The 20,666-nt window shown below is 50.3% G+C and overlaps 2 protein-coding genes across 7 annotated transcripts; one reads left to right on the top strand and one right to left on the bottom strand.

Annotated features, from left to right (window-relative positions):
• The first annotated feature begins 314 nt into the window (after window positions 1-314).
• LOC133467038 (serine/threonine-protein kinase TAO1-like) lies at window positions 315-17,568 on the top strand. 5 transcript variants are annotated; one of them, XM_061751452.1, is made up of 22 exons: window positions 315-1,002; window positions 3,117-3,329; window positions 3,544-4,022; window positions 4,744-4,815; window positions 5,370-5,471; window positions 6,157-6,202; window positions 6,587-6,683; window positions 6,762-6,875; window positions 7,553-7,644; window positions 7,734-7,827; window positions 8,551-8,632; window positions 8,778-8,945; window positions 9,779-9,997; window positions 10,556-10,699; window positions 11,365-11,601; window positions 11,824-11,952; window positions 12,250-12,333; window positions 12,845-12,964; window positions 13,023-13,262; window positions 13,341-13,553; window positions 14,422-14,604; window positions 15,162-17,568. In XM_061751452.1, the coding sequence occupies exons 3-22, from the start codon at window positions 3,891-3,893 to the stop codon at window positions 15,621-15,623; spliced, it is 3,030 nt and encodes a 1,009-aa protein (XP_061607436.1). In that variant the 5' UTR covers window positions 315-1,002; window positions 3,117-3,329; window positions 3,544-3,890; the 3' UTR covers window positions 15,624-17,568. The 5 variants fall into 5 exon arrangements, with proteins under 5 accessions (XP_061607436.1, XP_061607441.1, XP_061607437.1 ...); XM_061751455.1 differs by lacking the exon at window positions 315-1,002 and adding an exon at window positions 1,044-2,715; XM_061751457.1 differs by lacking the exon at window positions 3,117-3,329.
• Window positions 17,569-17,856: 288 nt separating this feature from the next.
• Window positions 17,857-20,446, bottom strand: mat2b (methionine adenosyltransferase 2 non-catalytic beta subunit methionine). Of its 2 annotated transcripts, XM_061751491.1 has the most exons (7): window positions 20,197-20,445; window positions 19,699-19,896; window positions 19,039-19,153; window positions 18,821-18,973; window positions 18,563-18,756; window positions 18,142-18,255; window positions 17,857-18,076 (listed from the first exon to the last, which is right to left on the bottom strand). In XM_061751491.1, the coding sequence occupies exons 1-7, from the start codon at window positions 20,245-20,247 to the stop codon at window positions 17,900-17,902; spliced, it is 1,002 nt and encodes a 333-aa protein (XP_061607475.1). In that variant the 5' UTR covers window positions 20,248-20,445; the 3' UTR covers window positions 17,857-17,899. The 2 variants fall into 2 exon arrangements, with proteins under 2 accessions (XP_061607475.1, XP_061607474.1); XM_061751490.1 differs by having other exon boundaries at window positions 18,563-18,939; window positions 20,197-20,446.
• Between the last annotated feature and the right edge of the window lie 220 nt (window positions 20,447-20,666).

The following is a 20,666-nucleotide window of genomic DNA, read 5'->3' on the forward strand; positions in this document are numbered from 1 at the left end:
CAGCGTGGCGCCTCGAGCGCTCTGATTGGTCCGCCGAGCTGCGGGAATGTGGCACAACGCTTCGCGCCATTCATGCGGCCCAAATGCACATTATCATCCTCAAATATTACTAGTGTCAATCTGGAATCCTTTCATAGTCATTTTTATATGAATTTATTTAAGAGGGGCGGAAAGACGGATGAAGGTTTTTATAATGCCCTCGGATGTGCTTGGGGAGGAGAACAGCCGCTGATGAACTTCAGTCGCGCGTAAACACGATGCACATTCGTCCGAGCTGCTGTCGGCTACAGCTCACAGCCGCCCACTCACACGCAGAGCCAGCGTTCAAGTTGAAATCTGAAATGTGTCTTTGTGACGTCACGGACGCCAATCAACAGGAAGGAAGGGGCTTCCGCCAAAAGCACAAGCCTGCCTTGAAACCATCATTTAAAACCCTCAGCCAGGCTAGAGCCCCTACTTCTTGAAACCTTAAGTTGAAGTTGAATAAGCGCAATTGTAAACCAAAAAATAAGTACAAATGTAATGATTAAAAAAGAGGCACTTTCCCTTTGTCGCCCGTCGCCAGGCAGCATCCGTCCAAGCCTCCATCATCAGCCGCCTCCCCCTCCTCTCGCGAGCTTGTCATTCACAACATTGCCTGTGTCCGACGCAGCAGGCCGCCGAAGCTTCTCGCCGTCGAGCTTAACGGCACACAGCGCGGAGCTGACCGACGAGAAGAAGCCTGACAGCCGCCTGACAGCCCGCCGGGAGGCCTCCCCCCGGCATGCCGGCCCTTTAGCTCCCTCGTCGGCAAGACTCGAGCTGCGGTGTCGGTTAGCAGTCGGCTAACGCTCCGAGCTTGGATTTCCCGGAAGGACGCTGGCTCGCGTTGGCGTCGGCCGCCCTTCTCCGGCCTCCGGAGCGGACTCACCGGCGGCGGCGTCGGTGACCAGCACGCCCGCCGCCCGCCGCTCGTCATCGTCGTCGTCGAGCTGCGCGGATTGGCCTTTCGCCTTTGGCCGGGTGAGCCTTGCGCGGCTAGCTGTTAGCACCGATGCTAGCTGGCTAGGCGAAAGTTACTGTCGCGCTTTCTCTCTGACAGCTTTCAAAATGACCCCCGGCGATCATTTCGTCACATTGGCCGTTTGCTTGTGTGCGTATTGGACTGTGCGTGTGTGAAACGGGGACGCACGGCGTGGATGTGCCAGGCAAAATGGAACCGTTGCGGATTGTTGTGCTAACGGCTACGTTAGCGAGCTAATCCGCTTTCTTATCCCGGGGGAGCTAGCTAGCTAGCTAGCTAGCTAGTTAGCTAGCTTGCTTGCTTGCTTGCTTGCCTGCCTGCCACTCCCTCAACACCGCACAACACTCGGCTTCAGGGGGCTTCATGTGACGTTGGGGGGGCGGGGGGGCTTGTGTTTATTCACGGGGACCTACGTCACTCCACAGGGAAAATACAGTAAGGTGTTGTTTTCCTGATCCGTTTTCTAAAAGTCAGCCATCAGTGACACCATGTTCTCATAGTGCTGAGCGATATGGTCTTGGGCAAAATGGACTTTTTAGTGTTTTCATATAAACAGTTGTGGGCATGGAGTGCCGAACTAAACACTAAGTTCCGGAAATGCATCTGGGAGCGAGACTTTTTTCACCGATTAGGGTTTCAAGCCTTGGTTAGGCTTCCAAAATATGGTTTGGGTTTCCAAGTAGCGTTTGTAGCCAGCTTTCAGCTTCCCAAATGGTGTTTCCACTAACCAGAGTTACAGTTTCAAGTTTGGATTATCTAGCCTAAATTGCGCTTCACAATTAGGGTTTCAAAGTAGGATTGCAAGCCAGAAGAATTACAAAAGAGGGTTTCAAGCCAGAGTTTGGCTTCCGAGTTCAGGTTTTTCAACGTTTTGGGTTTCAAGTTTAATGCGGTTCGACTCTGTGATGAAATGCCACAGCCGACCTTACTAAATCCAGCCTGTTGGTTGTTATGGTAACAAAGGCCCGGCTCGCCATTGGCCCAGCGCTATTTTGTAGTGGGATCAGCGCTGGCGTACTGTCCCAAAAAGCAGCCCATTTCAACACGGCAAAAAATACATGTGTGTGCTTGTTGACCCTTGACCCCACAGACATGTTATCAAGACACCTGCGAAGTGTTTTCAATTTCTAAAGTAGCGATTGCAGCATGTTATCGCTAAAACACGTAATACGCACGCAAATTGTACGATTATGCTCACATAGTTAAACATTTTGATGACCGTGGGTGGCGACTGTGTTACGTTACCACGGTAACAGCGTTGCAGGAAGCTGCGCTTGTTGTCGTCGTGCGAGCACGCTTCCAATCACCATCTGTATGCCCGTGAGGATGAGTGAGCTGGAGGACTGAAGATTGATGATGGTGACCAAGGTGACAATGATGATGTCATCAGGCCCCCCCCCCCCCACACACACACACACTCGTGTTGTTGACGTGATTGACAGCCGTCATGCCGAGACGAGAACGAATGTCGCGCCACGTGAGCTCGAGGACTGACATGCTTTTTGCTTTCCCTTTTTTTTCTTTGTGTGTTTTTGGGGTTGTGAGGTCACCACATTCCTTTCCCAGCGCAAAAGTGTGATGATGATGATGATGATGATGATGATGATGATGATGACGATGACGACGACCGTTGAACAGGATATCGTCCAAGTGGGAAATTGTCAAAGAGGAGATGTTACAACACTTGACAAAAAGTTGACACGTCCAATAGAGTTAAGCGATTTGCTCAAAAGCCAACACTTTAGATTGGTTACTAATTGTAAAATAATAGCAAAATAAATCACAGATTGATTTGTGAAAAATGCCAGCGATATATTTGAATGTACTAGTTGTAGACGTGGCGGCACGGCGTACCCCGCCTCCTGCCCGATGATAGCTGGGATAGACTCCGGCACGCCCGCGACCCGCGTCAGGAGGAGCGGCTCAGAAAATGGACGGATGGATAGTTGTAGACGTCACAATGATGATAAAACAGCTAAGACAAGCGTGTGTTGACAGTAATGAGATATGGGCGTGGCTTCTTAAGCATTTTTTTAGCATGGTTAGCCTGTAGCATTGTGATTAAAATCTCATAAAATGCAGAAAGTGAAATCATGTCTCGCCTCCTGTGTAGAAATGAGGGTGGCCGTTTTTCCATTGTGGTCTGATGACGTCTGAGGCTGACGGGTTAGCCAGGAAACAAGCAGCCCCCCCCCCAAAAAAAAAACCAACTTCATCCTTCAATCCATTTTCTGAGCCTGACGCCCACGTCGCTCAGCGGGCCGGGCCCCGCCTTTTACAGCTGTACACGCACAAAAGTCACAAGTCACAGATACTACATTGGAAGGTGAGGATGGCGACTCCAAGTGGACAAAAATAATACCTGCACCTCACACCTATATGTTGTTGTGTTTAATCATGCAGATTTTACGCACACAATTTTTATCCGATTCGTGGATAGAATATAGGATTCGAACAATATTTGCTTTATGTTGTAATGTGTCAATGTGCTTAAAAAAAATGTAATCCGCCAACGAATTGATTTTGCCTCATGATTCCAGTCCTTCAGCATCTGGAGTTTCTTGAAGACGTTTTATCTTGAAGTCAAAAGGTGAAACGTCTTCAAGAAAGGAGAAGAGGGCAGTTGCCTTGATTCAACCTTGGTGAATTTTCACCACCTGCGTGACCGACAGTCGACACGGACGTACGTAAGGCGCTCCCTGTTGTTGACTTCCCGTCCGTCCGTCCGTCCGTCCTTCTTGTGCCCGCAGGCGTCCACGCGCGCATCCCCGTGGCGCCGCCGTATCCTCCGATGAGCGCGGGGCCGCTCCGCCGTAGCTCAGCAGCCTCAGCGTCGCGCGGCCGAGTCCTCGCGGGGGTCGCCCCGGGACCCCTCTAGCCGGCCGGCATGCCGTCGTCGGCTCGGGCGGGGAGCCTGAAGGACCCCGAGGTGGCCGAGCTCTTCTTCAAGGAAGACCCCGAGAAGCTCTTCTCCGACCTGCGCGAGATCGGCCATGGCAGCTTCGGCGCCGTCTACTTTGTACGTATGTCCGCCGTACGCGCTATTTGCATACTTTATGCATCCTGTTGTCGGCAGCCACGATCACTCAAACGCTTCAGGAAAAGCACAGCAACTTTTTTGATATTTTGACCATTTTTCATTTTCAGTTAACCGACGCTCTGAATCAGTGGTTCTCAAATTTTCTACACCACCCAAAAAAAAATGGCTCTCCAAGTACCACCGTCGTGACTAACATTGAGATACAGTTGCGAGTATGATTAACTAACTCACTCGTTAACCTAACCCTCCAAAAACTAAAGTGTGTTTCGTATCATTTTAACCTACTTCAACACAATTTGAACATTAACACTGTGCTTGAATATAAGAAAATGAATGCATTCAAATGCATTTCACTTCAAAGGGCAATCCAAATTGTACATAAATGAAGGTTATGTTTAACAAGCAGTTGTTAAAGGTTCAATGCAAATATTTGGACCTAAAAGTGAAATATAGCAAAACTTGCTGCGATTCCTTTGTATACCTCTAGGGGGCGGCCACCTTAGTCGTCTTTTATTGTGGGCAGCCTAAGGCACACCTGTGCAATAAATGTTTTGCACTGAGTGAAGCAAACGGTGCTGTTTTTCTGCCCCCGCCCCCAAAACAGTCAAAGTGCACATTGCAAATAAACATGGCTCCTAATATTCCAGCAGGTACGTTTTGCTCGTGTTTGATGTTTCTTCTCCATGTGAACACCGCGCAGGCACACGACGTGCGCACCAACGAGGTGGTGGCCATCAAGAAGATGTCGTACAGCGGGAAGCAGTCCAACGAGGTGAAGCGGCATGTGGCACGCATGCACAACATATGAGGCCTGGGCGATTTGTCACTTTTTTCATTACAACTGATTTGTATTGTTTGTGTGTGTGTGACTTCCATAGTGGAAGCATGTCTCCGCTGACATGCAATGCTTGCACTAACAACATGGCTTCAAATATAAAGAAGCTAGTTTAAAAAAGCACAGTCAACCTCTATTTTAAATCCTCATTAAAGATTGTGGTTTTATACATGTTTTGACAAAAGTGAATTTTTTTTTCCCTCGATGATAAGTGAACATTTTTTTCTCGTTTCTTTGGAATTTGAACTTCCATCCATTTTCAGTACCGCTTATCCTCATCAGGTTTGCGGGGGAATTTGAAGTTATTGGTTTAAAAAAAAAAAAACTTGAGGAGAAATAAAGCAAAACCGTATTATTCAAATTCATTCAACACATCGGAAAATACTTTTCAGATGGCAAATGTATTGGGCAATGCAGACCGTATCTTTGTAAAAGTGCACGCAGAGAAGATTTGTGAGGCATCTTGTAAGCGTTGATGTTCTCCTCCGCAGAAGTGGCAGGACATCATCAAGGAAGTGAAGTTCCTCCAGAGGATCCGACACCCCAACAGCATCGAGTACAAAGGATGTTACCTGCGCGAGCACACGGCCTGGGTCGGTTTTGCTTTGCTTTTATTATACAATTAGAAAAACAAAACGTTGGTCGACAGGACAAATGAAAACGTTTCCATGCCGAAGCAGCAGGTGCTGCTGTAACCTGTAACGTCGTTTTAGTCTGAAAAAAGGAATAGTGACAACGTTACTCAATAGACAGCAGAACTCCCGCCAAGGCCAAATAATCCAAAATGGCAAGTACACAATGCCGCCTCCTACAGGACAAAAGTGGCGTAGCAGTTTAATCCGGGGATTATTCTGCCTTGGCGGAGATTTGCCGTCGTGGTTCTCGTGCCTTTACGGGAAATGACTTTCTTCAGGCTTCTGATTGGCTAAAATGACAGCCCTGTTGTGCCACTCCAGTCCTGTCGGATGGATGACAAAATAGTTGAATATATTTTTACCCCCCTACTTATTGATCTTTAATCAAAGTACTTCAGTCTTTCATGTCATTATTTTTAGGGTTATTTATGTGCAATTTTCATTATATTGCATGAAGTGGTCTTGAGAGATGTTTATATCGAATATCAATAAATGTATTCCTTTTATTTTTATGTTATTGCCTCTACCATTTTTCCTAGACATTGTTTTTTTTCACATAAGCTTGCAACGCAACAAACAGAGATGAAGTAAATTTCCAGTGCAAATGTGTGTGTGTGTGTGTGTGTGTGTGTGTATTGTGCAGCTGGTGATGGAGTATTGCCTGGGCTCGGCCTCTGACCTCCTGGAAGGTGAGTGCATGTGTTGCACAAAAATACGTTTTAGAGCGCCTCGTTGTCGGCCGTGAGTGCGCGCACGTTGCTCAGAGAAAGAATGAAGAGCGAGGAGAGGGGAAATACAGACGAAAGTCCGACTTCGTGTCGGCTTCTCCGTTTTAGAGTGCCTCGTTGTCCCGGCGACAACCTAGTGGCATATATTCGCTGGTGTTGGGCGAAATTCTGGTACCTCCAAAAGTATCACTTTTCAGGGAAGGGAAAAAAAACAACGCCCTTCTCTCGGCGACCTTTATTTTGACTTCCCAGGGATTTTAACAAACGAAGCTTTTTCAATAGGATAGTCGGAAACGGCTGAATCGAGCTGCTTTGACTTTTTGGAGTTGTGTCTTGCGCCGCCAGTTCACAAGAAGCCTCTGCAAGAAGTGGAGATCGCCGCCATTACCCACGGTGCACTGCAGGGGCTGGCCTACCTGCATTCGCACAACATGATCCACAGGTGGCGCCCCGCCGGTCTCGCAGCATGTACGCGCGCGTGCCAACGCGCCCTCTGTAACACGTTTGTCCCGTGCGGCAGGGACGTGAAGGCGGGAAACATCCTGCTGACGGAGCCGGGGCAGGTCAAACTGGCCGACTTTGGCTCCGCCTCCATCGCCTCGCCCGCCAACTCCTTCGTGGGGACGCCGTACTGGTCAGTGACACTTTCTCACAATTGGAAGCATTCCAACTCGTCATTGATGACCAAAATAATGCAAAATACAATACAAAGAAACAAGGATAAAAAATTCCATGACCGATATTAGCCCGTTTGGTGGGGGCGGTCCGATCTCATGCAACTGTTATCCCCATCCCATCGAGAACCGGGACAATGGCACGTTCAGATTGTGTTACTATGACGACCTGGGGAGAAGCCAGCATCTGTCAAAACAAAGAAGTCACTGGTAGAGCTTGGAGCTTTTTGGCTTTTTTGACACCTCAAAGTATAAAACAACAAAAAGGCCTTTTGATGTCGAGAAAATCCTCTCTTTCCAAATGTCCCGCTAAGAAACACGTGACGAGTGAGGCCGACTCGCCGCGCCAGCAGCGTTTTGACACGCGTCTGCTTTTCTCAGCACGTCGACGCACACTTTCCGCTACCTAGCGCAACGCATACTCCGCTCATACCGCACATATCCATTCTCCGTTGGCGTGCGAGTCGCCTAAACTTGTTTCCATTTCTCTTCCTAATAGTTGACGTGACAAGCTGAGATTCGGCGCCTAATCATTCTCTTTTACTCCAAAGGAGTAGTAGTATACAAGACATATCTATCTATCTCTCTTCCCCCCCCCCCCATACCATGTCCCCTTTCAAATGACCTTTTTTGTCAGGATGGCGCCCGAGGTGATCCTGGCCATGGACGAGGGCCAGTACGACGGGAAGGTGGACGTCTGGTCTTTAGGCATTACGTGTATAGAACTAGGTACCGCTTGTCTGCGTTGTATACATGTTTATATTTCGTGGCGTCGTGTTGAAATGAGAATAATTCTGACTTGTTTGTGCCCGTTGCAGCCGAGAGGAAGCCGCCCTTGTTTAACATGAACGCCATGAGTGCCTTATACCACATAGCGCAGAACGAGAGTCCCACGCTGCAGTCCAGCGAATGGTACGCACGCGCACACGCTGGACAATGTCCGCCACACGCCGTCGGGCCAGATCGGGTTGTCCGCAGGGTTTCGATAGGCTGTCAGGGAAAAGGCCATTGAAATGTCGCAAATGGAATTTCATGATCATTGCTGTTATATTTCAGGACAAATTCAAATGGATCATTTTGATCCAAAGAAATCACTCCAAAGTCAAATCAAAAGCTGTCACTTGTCAGGTTCCTTTTTATTGCTCGACGTATATGATGATGTGTAAAACCTGACATTTGGATGGAAGGCTTTTCCGAGCCCTGGAGGGTTAGCTGCTTAGTTTTTGTCATGACAGTGCCGTTGTTTTTCGCAAAAGGTCCGTTTTGGCAGTGTAAATTGGGGAATTTGAAATCAAATGAAAATCTGAAATATATTTTTGGAAACAAACGTGCGAGCTTTCGGTCGTTTTTATTGTCCCTCAGTGGGGGAATTTGTTTTGCGGTCGAGGGAGACGACGATAGCAATCGGGGGCAACAGTCGTATAAATACAAAATATTCAAAACATATTATCAGTAGTAGCCATCAGCGAGACAAAGGAAAAGAAGTACTTTGGTTTGAATTGCAGTGGGATCAAATCATTTTGCCGCAAAAATGAAAAGGCCGGCCGTAGTCTGCTAGAAAAACGCAGGTTGTGTCAGGAAGGCAATATTTCTTTTGCACGAAATTGTGAGTGACCGCTTGTGTCGTTGTCGCAGGACGGATTACTTCTGCAACTTCATCGACTCTTGCCTGCAGAAAATCCCGCAGGACCGCCCGCACTCGGACGACATGCTCGGCGTAGGCGCACACGCGCCCCTCGGGGCCACTTGTGGTGTAGCGGGCCTGTTGTAGGCCCGCTTCGACAAAGATCGAAAAGATGCACACTCGTGTCCATACGATCGATATCGAGCTATAACACAGTTGTAATGTCCCGCGTCCCCAGCACGCGTTCCTGCAGCGCGAGCGTCCCGACTCGGTCCTGATGGACCTCATCATGAGGACCAAGGACGCCGTGCGCGAGCTGGACAACCTGCAGTACCGCAAGATGAAGAAGATCCTCCTGCAGGAGGCCCACAACGGACCCGCGCCAGAAGCCCCCGACCCAGACGAGGTGCGCAGATACTAATATGTACAGCGGTAACTTGACTTACCGGTTCCGCTCGTTCCGTCAAGTGTGGCCGACCAAATGTCCCCGTTGAAATGAACCGAAATGCCAATCATCCGTTCCAGGCGCTCAAACCGAACGACACCACTGCGATCTTTTTGTTAAGTCTTTTTATTCAAGAGAAAGGCCACGATATTGTACAAACATAAGGACGGGCGAGTGCCGTTGCCAGGGTCTTAAAACCCGTGAAGTCTTTCGAGACCAGCCCCCGACACTTAAGGCAAAACAATCTGACATGGAATAAGTCCTCCTCGCCAGGAGTCAGCAGCAGTTTAGCGAATCCTGAACAAAGACGCTTCCAGCTGTTTATCGGCACTCCCGTACGAAGACAAACACAATTACATGTTGTCTATTTCAAACACAACGCCTTTGCCTTTGCAAAGTCCGCCAGCTCAGTGCTAACGCACAATGCGAAAGGTCATACGCGGGCTAAAGAAACTAGCATCGGTGTGACTGTGCTACAACCCTTTCAGCAATGCGTACTTAAACACAAATGGTAGTAACGCTTGTAACAACGTACTGTATATGACAATACTCACGGGCATACATTCTTTAGCCTCTGCGAAGAGCGACAACTATTACTGCAGCCGAGTCACATACTGTAGTTGTGAAACTCTTCTTTAATTGTCTTTATTTGACTGCCCCCTGGTGGACGAGAAGGATTAATGGCGTTTCCGTTCATTTCAACGGGGAACGATCATTCCAGGCACCGCGGTATAATATGAACGATAAAAAGTGACAATGCCGCATGTGTGTTACATCCACGGCGCGGCGGTCAGGAGCTGGAGGCGGGCGGCGGGCGCACGGGCACGGTGAACAGCGTGGGCAGCAACCAGTCCACCCCCAGCATGTCCATCAGCGCCAGCTCGCAGAGCAGCTCCGTCAACAGTCTCAACGACGCGGCGACGGCGGCGGCGCACGACAGCCGCAGCGAGCTCGAGCTCATGGACGGAGACCACACCGTCATGTCCAACAGCTCCGTCATACGCCTCAAGCCCGTACGTACGCACTCACGCCTATTGGACACTTGAGAAGGTCCAAAACATCATTGAGTGGCTTGTTGTGACTAATATGCTGGCTTTGCAATGAAAACAAGCTCTTTTGCTAGGAAATGCTCCTTACTGTACTGAAAGCAAACGTTTTTGCTCAGAAAACAAAGTACGTTTGTGTTAAAAACGCAAACAAATGAACATTTTGGCTACAAAATGCTATCTTTTCAATGTCAATCACATTGCACTGCAAAATGCTAATTTTTGCAACGAAAACAACACATTTAAAAAAAAAAAAAAGAGAAGTATATATTTTGTTCCAAAAATCCTAGCAAAACGTATTGCGCCACTAAATGCTGGTTTGTGCAGGAAAAATGACAATAAACGGCCTTTTTATTCTATTTGTAGTAAACTGCCACACAATGTAAGTTGTTGTGAGGGAAACAGCTTACCAGAAAATTGTGCAGTGCAGATGGGTATTCTTGACAAAAATATATGTATGTAGCGACATAGCCCCCCCCCATTTCCCCAAATGGCTTGGCTTAATGAGGTGCGCCGTGTGCTCAGGACGAAGAGGGGGAGACGTTCTCGGGGGAGCAGGCGTCCGGCGCTCAGCCTTCGGAGGCTTCGGCGGCGGCGGCGGCGGGGGCGGCTCCCAGGAAGCATCAGCGCAACAGAGAGCACTTCGCCACCATCCGCACCGCCTCCCTGGTAAGAGAGGCGCGACGTTGGCAGCACCTTTCTGTTGTTGCGCAAAGCCCCTTTTGGGATTTTGGGCGGGGCACGTCATTTGTAGGTGAGGGAAGGGGGGGGGGGGGGGGAAGTTCTCACCGGTAATTCATAAAAATAGCATGCATCCTCATTTTCAATTGCATTAGTTCTCATTAATGAAACAATTATTTTCTGAAATTGATAGAATGAGTAGTATATTTCAAATTTGACTAAAATGGGTTTAAACTAATGAAACCAATGATGAAATTGTTTACTTGTATTTTTTATATTTTATCCACAATAAATGAAACAGCTGGTTAGCACGTGCGCCTCGCAGTTGTGAGGTTGCGTGAGGTCGATTGAAGACTAACTTGCCCGTAGGTGCGAATGGTGGTTTGTTTGTTTCTGTGTGCCCTGCGATTGGCTGGCGACCGGTTCAGGGCGTACCCCGCCTCTCGCCCAAAGGTAGCTGGGATGGGCTCCATCAAGCCCGCGACCCTTGTGAGGAGAAGGTGCTACAGAAAATGGATGGATGGATGGATGGATGTTTCTTTGAGTCCAATTTTTTGCTCAGATGGCAGCAAAGGGCCAATTATTTACTGAGATAAACGAATCCAAACTTGGGGAAGACTAACGGGGACAGCGTTATTGTTCCCGCGGGTCAGGTGACACGCGAGATGCAGGAGCACGAGCAGGACTCGGAGCTGCGCGAGCAGATGTCGGGCTACAAGCGCATGCGGCGGCAGCACCAGAAGCACCTGATGGCGCTGGAGAACAAGCTGAAGGGCGAGATGGACGAGCACCGGCTGCGCCTGGACAAGGAGCTGGACGGCCAGAGGAGCGGCTTCGCCCAGGAGATGGACAAGCTGCTCAAGAAGCACCACGCCGCCCTCGACAAGGACGTAAGACCGCCGCCGTTAACTAAGAATCACTTCAACAATTATCTCATTGTATAAATGAATACGAAAAATATGTAACGGTGAATAGTTTTTTCCTAAGGCTAACATATAACACATTACAATATACGGTAACGACATTCAAACAAACAAACAAAACAGAAAAATCAGCCTCCACAAATCCGTGTCGGTCGGTGTGACGATGCGCTAATGCTAACCTGCGTGCAGCTGAAGACGTTCAGCAACGACGAGAAGAAGTTCCACCAGCACATTCAGGTGCAGCAGAAGAAGGAGCTCAGCAGCTTCCTGGAGTCGCAGAAGCGCGAGTACAAGCTGCGCAAGGAGCAGCTCAAAGAGGTGCGACTTTTATTTTGGGGAGGGGTGCACTCCTTCACAGTTAACATGGAAAGCCGTCAATGGCAGTGAATGTGTTGAGAGGGATTTTTAAGGGACCATCTAGCCCCACTCTTTAAAAAAATGGCCTACTGGTGATTGGATGATTCTGAATGCAGTCGCCGCGCTGGGAATCATTCGTCATCCTCGACTCCCCAATCCCGACAAAGTGGTTTTCAGTGGACTTTTTTTAGGAACTAGCTAGGTCCACTATTTCCAAAAAAATCTCTCTCTCTCCCTCTCTTTCTGCCCGTCACCCAGGAGTTGAGCGAGAACCAGTCGACTCCGAAGAAGGAGAAGCAGGAGTGGTTGTCCAAGCAGAAGGAGAACATCCAGCACTTCCAGGTCAACACGCGTGCACACACACTGCTTTTCCTGGTGGTTTTTCCTTTTTTCCTTCTCCTGGTGGTTCTTCCAACGCTTCTCCTCGTGCTTGTAGCGGTTCTTCTATTTGGGGTTTGTAACGGTGGTTCTTTAAATGTTTCTTGGGGTCTTTCATCTGAGGCTTCTCTTGGTTGTTTTCATGCTTGTAGTGGTTCTTCTTTTGGTTGGTCTCACGCTTTAATTGCTTTTTCGAATCGATTATGTTAATGCTTATTCGGATGGCGTGGCTTTTATTAGTTCTTGTAAAGTTCTTCTCGTGGTTCTTCTGGTTGTACTTCTGATGGTTCTCCTCTTGGTTCTTGCAACGCTTCTATCGGTTGTTGCCTTTATCTGTTCTTGGAGTGGTTCTTCTTGATGTTTTTTCTGATGGGCCTCCCGACACTTGAATGGATCTTCTGTTCTTCTCATGCTTTTATTGGTTCTTCCGATTTGTCTTGTCGGCTGTTGGTGTAACGTCTTTTGCGCGGCGCAGGCTGAGGAGGAGGCCAACCTGCTGAGGAGGCAGAGACAGTACCTGGAGCTGGAATGTCGGCGCTTCAAGCGCAGGATCCTCATCGCCAGGCACAACGTGGAGCAGGACCTCGCCCGAGAGGTTCGACACGCACACGCACACGCACGTGCGAACACACACGCTCACGGGGCTCTCGCAGGAGCTGAACAAGCGTCAGACGCAGAAGGACCTGGAGCACGCCATGCTCCTCAGGCATCACGAGTCCATGCAGGAGCTGGAGTTCCGGCACCTGGCCGCCATCCAGAAGGCTCGCGCCGAGCTCATCCGCACGCAGCACCAGACGGAGCTGACCAACCAGCTGGAGTACAACAAGAGGAGAGAACGAGAGCTGAGGCGCAAACACTTCATGGAGGTCCGGCAGCAGCCCAAGAGCCTCAAGGTACGTGCGCGCGTGTGTGTGTGTGTGTGTAACCGTCCGTTGGTGTCTGTTCATGTGTGTATTTGCGTGCGCGAGCAGTGTAAGGAGCTCCAGATCAAGAAGCAGTTCCAGGAGACGTGCAAGACTCAGACTCGTCAGTACAAAGCTCTGCGCAACCATCTTCTGGAGAGCACGCCCAAGTGCGAGCACAAGGCGGTGCTGAAGAGGCTGAAGGAGGAGCAGACGCGCAAGTTGGCCATCCTGGCAGAGCAGTACGACCACTCCATCAACGACATGCTCTCCACGCAGGCCGTGAGTTACTCGCAGCGCAATGACACGCTCGCTCAGAACGGATCCCGCCGTGCGTCTTCGATCCGAGTCCGTTCGTCGTTGGCTCGTTGCCGACTCCACGGTCGCGAGAGGAGTCGTTTTCAATTGTTCGATAATTCATCGTTCGGTCAAATTCTTGCTTTTCTCCGGGTAAATGCCGCCAAAGTGCCACGCTTCCAAAGTTTTCCGATGAGGCGCCATACAGCAAAGGCGATCCTTACCGACGGCGGCGGCGGCATTATATACGGAAATATACTTCTTGCCTGACGGGCCAGACAAATTAGATTTTCAAAAACAAAATATGATTTCTGAGATAGTCTACGACTTTCTTGAAAATATCCTGTTTTTGGGAACTATTTTTCTGAAAACCTTTCAATTAAATACATTGAAATTCAATTACATTTGAATTTGAATGTATTTTCCTTCAAAAAGAGACTTTTTCCAAAGATCTACGACTTTTAAGTGTGATTGTTTGTCGAACGTAGTATGCGGTATTCCTATATATCGGTGCTGCAGCTATGGAATATTTTCCGAACCGCATATTCTACCGATTATCCCATCGATGGATGAATCAAATAATCGGATAAAACCTGATTTTGCGTTATTAAACAACAATAACAATGCATGTAAGATTATTTTTGTTTTGTCCACTTGGCGTCGCCGTCACGTTCTACACTGTAGTATCCGTGGCTTTGACTGAGCGTGGCCTGACGCGGTCGTCGACTGGCAAGCCGTCAGCCGGTGCGTCGGTTGCGGGCCGTGGAAGCGCTTTTGTTCGGCGCGACGGTTGAAAGCCGGGTGATTTACCGGGGCGAGCCTGTAACTGTGCGCGCGCGTTTGTGTGTCGCAGCTGCGTCTGGACGAGGCTCAGGAGGGCGAGTGTCAGGTTCTGCGCATGCAGCTGCAGCAGGAACTGGAACTGCTCAACGCCTACCAGAGCAAAATCAAAATGCAGACGGACGCTCAGCACGACAAAGAGAGGCGAGACCTGGAGCAGCGAGTCAGCCTCAGGAGGGCGCTGCTGGAGCAGAAGGTGAGCAGCGCAACGAGGCGCTCGGATGTTTCCCCCTCCGTAATCGCCTAACATAGGAAAGTGGAGAAGTCCACTGAAAAGCCCTATGTCCTAGTTGTTTTGTCAGACTCTGTCGGCTACTTATTAGCTGGGATTCCATTAATCGTTTCAGCCCTCGAGTCGAATATGCAGTCCACGATATAAACATCGCTCGATAGCGATTAGGATGGAGGCCATGAGTCGGTAATTCCCAACAAAGCCGATTATTTAGTGGGCCTCCCTGAAAAACAACAGCAGCATTTGCGTCGGCCGTCCGCCGGCTCCGGATGCGCTGGCGATTCGTCCGCTTTAAGCTTTTACACCTTGATGCCGAGTAGCAGTCGTCGCGTTATTGTCCGAGTCACGGGAACAATGAATATCAGTTCCCGATTTGCAGCGTCAAGGTAAACAAAAAAAGTGGACAAATGATGTCCAGAATATACAATTGTTCACATTTGGGAGAATGAATATAGTATTGCCTCATCAATAGCACTCGTCTGTGTTGTGTGTGTATGTTGACGTTGTTTTTGCGTGTTCAGATCGAGGAGGAGATGCTCTCTCTTCAGAACGAGCGTTTGGAGCGCATCCGTTCTCTCCTGGAGCGGCAGGCCCACGAGATCGAAGCCTTCGACTCAGAGTCCATGAGGTTGGGCTTCAGCAACATGGTCCTGGCCAACGTCGCCCCCGACTCACAAGGGGGCTGGGGCGGCGGCGGGGGGACCCCGGGGGGCGGCCACTGGCCCGCCGGAGGAGGCCATCGCGGTCACCACCACCAGGGCGGCCCCCGGCAGCCCTGGGCCCAGCCCGCCGTGGCCGGGGCGCCGCCCCCCTGGAGCCTCCATCCCCCGGCGGGCGGCGGCCAGAGGGGGGGCGCGGGGGCCGGGGTGGTGAGGAACAGTCCCCAGGCCCTGAGGAGGACGTCATCGGGAGGGAGGGGCGAACAGAGCATGAGCAGAAGCGCGAGCATCGCCTCCAACGCCTCGCACCTCTCCTACACATGACGCGCACCTGACATCGCCATGGCAACACAAGGGTCACCCACCGCGTGGCTCGCAGGAAGTGGCGGAAACTCAAAAGCTGGATCCGAGATAGATTCAAGTCAGCGTCACGCTGGTATCGTGTCTGCTCGGTAGGGATGGGCGAAGACGGCCTTATTTCGAGTGATCCGGTACTCGGTAAGGCTGCCGATGCCAGCCACCGACACGTCAGGCAAAATTAATCTGACATTGACTTAGTCCTCCTCGCCGGCGAGTCGTCGTGTGCTTCCAAAAGGTCACAGTCATGTCATTGTGTTCGTTGGAATTTGATGTATCCAAAGTACGAGCGGTATCGGAGAGTATTCAAGAGCGACTACTCCAACTGCTATCGGTCTGAAAAAAAGCGCTATCAAACATCCCTACTAGAAGCTAAGAGCACTATGCTAGCCACTTGGTAGCATCATGCTAGTGTCATGTCTGCCATTTTAGCACCATGCTAAAGCCATTTCAATGTCATGACTGCCATGTTAGTGCGATGTCAGTGCCATGCTAATCTCTCGTTAACGCCGTATTAGCGTTTTTTCTGTCATGTTAGCATCATGCTAGTGTTATACTAAGTGTCATGTATGCCGAGATAGCATCATAGTAGCGTCCTTGCTGCCATTTTAGTGTTACATGACTGTTAGCCACTTGTTAGTTATTTGCTAGTTTCCGTTCAGCGTCATGTCTGCCAAACTAGCATCAGGGTCGCGCGAGTCTCCTGTTAGCGTCCCGTCGGTTTGTGTGGGGGAAAAAGACGACGTTTAGGCAGAGCTAGCGTAGCGAACAGCTAACCGTGTCGTTCCGATGTTAGCTGTTGACTTTCCGCTAAGTCCTGCGTTAGCCTCATTCACAGCAACACCCTAAGAACACGTCGATAGGGCGTGATGCATTTGTTTTTACAATTTGAAAAGAATTCCCAAGTCTGTGGCATATTTTGGTCACTTATGCCACGAAAATGCCGAATGTCGTCGAGCCTTTCTGCCGAGTCACTGGCTGAGAAACTCAAATGTATTTTGCGACAAAAATGGCTCACATATTTGCACAGAAAAGATGGAAACGTTGACGGAATGTCAATTTTGCAACAGAAACGACATTTGGCAACAAAAAAACAAGAATGCTGGATTTTGCGATGGAATACTGCGCTGCAAAATGACGAGACGGCGGCGACAACTTGCTTGTTTTACTTGAACTGTAAAACAAAACATTTGGACTCAAGTCGTTTTTGCGTCCTATGCGCAGGAGGCCATGCTGTGATTGGCTGCTGTGCTCCTCCTACCTTCCTAGCTTCTGATTTCCATAGCTTCCTTCCATCCCACCATCCTAGTTTCTTTCCCGCCGAGCTTCCTAGCTTCTGATTTTCCTACATCCTACTTTGTTAGCCTCCTCGCTTCCTAGTTTCTGACCTTCTTCCCCTACGACCCTCCTAAGTTCCAATCCTTCCCTGTCGTGACGCCCTGCTCCGCGTCACCTTCCTCACCATCCGCCACGCCCTCCCCGCCCCCTGGCAACAAAATCAAGACAGAATCTGTTAGCGGCTTTCTCCTGTCAATCAAAGTGTAAATATGTACATGAAGATAACAATCGAGTGATGTCACGGGTGCAATGTACAGTCAAACATGTTCATATTGTAAATCGTGTCAAAGATTTAACGGGAAATCTACGGACAAAACAACGGCGACATCTGCTAGCTTGCGCGCTCGCCCAAACCAATCGGCGCGTCTGTTGTGGCCCCGCCCCCCCCAAGCTGTGCTGAAGCGCGTCCCGTATTCTTTGCTGTCGTCGGTGGAAGCAGAAAATGGGACGGAAGGTCACGTTGCGCAAGAGACAAGTTGAGAAGATGAGAAGGAAATGTTGCCATTGGCTTTGTTTCTGTTGGAAGAGGGCGACTGGATAAAGAATTCTGTGTAATAAAGTCCTTTTTTTTTTATTTGGCATCTTTGTCATCGTTCTTCAACCATTTTGCACTCGAGCAAAAATACAATTCTACGAATTGGGTTGGTTGCCACACAAGTATGGAATTTTGTTATGAAACCTTACTTTGAAACCTTAACCTTGTTTTGAAACCCATTTTTTCCCCTCCAAACTATTTCACTTTTTCTCGAGAAAATAAACTTTATTCCTCAAGAATACATTCTATTTTTCCCTTTTAGTGAAAACTTGTGTCCTCTGTAAAAAGACATGTTTTCCCCTCACAAACTCTAAAACGAAGAACGTGTTTGGTTGTGAAGACTTTATTGAGCAGACGGTCGCCACGGCAATCAGTGGAAGACGGTCTGCCGCCAACGTTTGTCGGGCGCGAACGGCCACAGGCAGTCCCTGACGGCGGGGGCGAACGCTCGCGGCTCCACGCCGAGGCCCAGGACCTCCAGACGGGAACAGTCCAAGCGACTGTCGAGCGGCCGCGGAGCGCCGGCCGCCGCCGGCCGCTCCGTCAGCTGCCGGCGGGAAAAGGACGTTAACGGCCGCTCGGCGCGCGGGCCGCCGACGGGAGGCTCCTTACCGGGACGAGGTGATCGGACGGAAGGTTGAAGGCCTGAGCCATCGCCAGCGCCATCTCGTATTTCGTCATCTGCTCCTTCCCGGAATAGTGGAACATTCCTCGGATGGATCGGTCCTACGCGCACAAATGGCGGACGATAATCCTCGTAAAACAAATCCGAACAAGATTTCATAGTACTTGCGGCGGCCACCGTGTCGATGTTACAGCAGACGGTTATTAATCAGAATTCATGTACCTCGGCGGCAAACGTTCCAGTTGACGGTTATGAATAATGGAGAATATGAACAATAGAGCGACAGTGCTGCAGATCCTTATTGACATTCTAGCACTCGTCTCAATTCATAATAGTAACAATAGTTGACCCCGAAGAAAGCGCGGCAGATGGAAAAAAACAAGCTTATTGAGAAGAACCAAGATGTACCCGAGCGGCCGCGTGGCAGATGTTCCAGCAGACGGCGGCGACGTCTCGGGTGTGCGTGGGGAACCTCTGCTGGCAGTGGTCCAGAGCGCGGCTCTCGCCCGCCCGCAGGACTTCGGGCCACAGCGACGTGACGGCGCTCTCCGACAGAGACTCCACCTCCCCGAACAGAACCGGAACGCGCAGAACCGCCGAGCCTGACCGACGGCAATCGCGCGCGTTATCGATACAGCTCGATCGTCGGGCGCGCGCGGCACTCACGTGCGCAGTGTCGAAGCGTTTGTCGCTCTCCTTCCAACTTGCTGCGTCCGTACGCGTTGACGGGATTCGGGACGTCGTCTTGGCCGTAAGGCGGGCGGCGGCCGTCGAACACGTAGTCGCTGCTCATGTACAACATGAACGAGCCGCGGCGCGCTGAGCAAACACACGCGTCACACCCACGTGCCTCAAACACACACAAACGGACTCGGCCGACTCACCCGCCTCCCTGGCGAGAGCGCCGGTGGCGCGGACGTTGATGTCGTCGGCCGCCTCCGGGTGGCGCTCCACCACGTCGGGACGGCGCTCCGCCGCACAGTGGATCACCGCGTCGGGCTACGCGACACACACGCGCACGACATCATCATTTTAAAGCGTTGACCGTGTGTGACTTTTGCTTTTTCTTTGGCTTTTCTGTCACTTTTGCAAATACTTTTGTCCAACACGTTTGAGCGTCTGGCTCTCTCGGTCTCTTTGCTTTTGCTCGCTTTCTACTTCCTGCTCGACTTCCTTTCCGGCTGCTCACGATTCACCGCGCTACGTCGTCGCTACGTCCCGTTCGGTGGGCAACTTTGCCGCCTCGACCGGCCTCTCCGGCGGAGGTTTACCGCAGCTCCTTGCGAGTGTTTTCATTTTGCGTTTAACTCTCCGGGCATTGAATCGATGGCAGTCGGACCGCCGCGGTTGTCGGGTTTTACTTAAGCTTCGTCGCGTGAACCGACGAAGGCGCTCGGGCGAGAGGGGAAACGTCTTGGAAGACGTCCGTCCGTTCGACTCCCCGTGAACGAGAGTAATCGCAGGCTCGTCCCGTTTGGCAAATGGCGACCGCGGGCCTTTTTCGCCGCCCCCACTCGACTCGGACCCGTCTGCGCGCTCGTTACCTCGCATCGGCTCACGAGCGCCTTGACGGCGTCCTCGTCGATCAGGTCGCAGCGAAGGAGGCGCGGGCCTGCCCTGCGGTACGCCGTCCCCGTCGCCGCGCAGCCGCGCTTCTCGAACTCCCGCAGGACGGCGCGGCCCAGCAGGCCGCTCGCGCCCGTCACCAGGACGCGAAGACCGCCCGCCGGGGGGTCCTCCTGCTGCGCCAACACACAAACAATACTCAGCATTTGCATTCTTATCACCATAGTTCGTTAAAAACAATTCAAGGGTTCAAACGCACGCACACACACACACGTGCATTAAAAGACACACATTACACTAAGGCGCGCGCACACACACACACCTTTTACACGAACACACGACTATTTGTATACTACATGAAAAAATCCCTTTTCCATTCGAATGATCGTAAATCCTCCATTTGATGATTTGATGGCGCATTTTCACACGTATTGTTATTTGAGCGTTTGTCAAACTACGTCATTGTGTCAAGTTACCTGCAGCAGCTTCACGTGTCCCGGCCTGAAGTCAATCGTCAGGTGGCTCATATTTGATCAAAAACAGCAATAATTATGATTATCAATGTTCCTAACGTGTGACTAGACGCTTGTGATATGATCGATTAATGATCGAATATAAGCGTTTTATCTTAGTTTTGGATTTGGATGGTGCGGACGGATTCGTCAACTCTGCTCAACTTCCGGATTAAAGGAGCAGCTAATTACCGTAAACCGTCCGCCAATGTCGTGAAACGCGTGACGACAGAGACGTAAAACAGAAAACACGAGTGTCCCTCGCGTCGACGCGAGTCGTAGCGGTATAAACAGGGCGTTACAACTGAATAATAATAATAATGATAATCATTGAAAATGAATGGAATCATTCAGCTCCAGTGGTCGCATGTGAAGCATTTTTCCAATTCTTCTTCAGAAATCGTCTCATTGTGGCCTCCAGCGAACACGGAAGT

This window comes from Phyllopteryx taeniolatus, chromosome 17 (genome assembly GCF_024500385.1).
Source record: "Phyllopteryx taeniolatus isolate TA_2022b chromosome 17, UOR_Ptae_1.2, whole genome shotgun sequence".
Classification (NCBI taxonomy): domain Eukaryota; kingdom Metazoa; phylum Chordata; class Actinopteri; order Syngnathiformes; family Syngnathidae; genus Phyllopteryx; species Phyllopteryx taeniolatus.

Coding starts and splice junctions, on each gene's coding strand:
- mat2b (XM_061751490.1), bottom strand. CDS start 20,247: ATGAGCCACCTGACGATTGACTTCAGGCCGGGACACGTGAAGCTGCTG. Junction 18,256..18,562: donor TCTGCCACGCGGCCGCTCGG/GTACATCTTGGT, acceptor TTGTGCGCGTAG/GACCGATCCATCCGAGGAAT. Junction 18,077..18,141: donor CGTCCGATCACCTCGTCCCG/GTAAGGAGCCTC, acceptor TCCCGCCGGCAG/CTGACGGAGCGGCCGGCGGC.
- LOC133467038 (XM_061751452.1), top strand. CDS start 3,891: ATGCCGTCGTCGGCTCGGGCGGGGAGCCTGAAGGACCCCGAGGTGGCC. Junction 6,876..7,552: donor TTCGTGGGGACGCCGTACTG/GTCAGTGACACT, acceptor CTTTTTTGTCAG/GATGGCGCCCGAGGTGATCC. Junction 11,953..12,249: donor GCAAGGAGCAGCTCAAAGAG/GTGCGACTTTTA, acceptor CCCGTCACCCAG/GAGTTGAGCGAGAACCAGTC.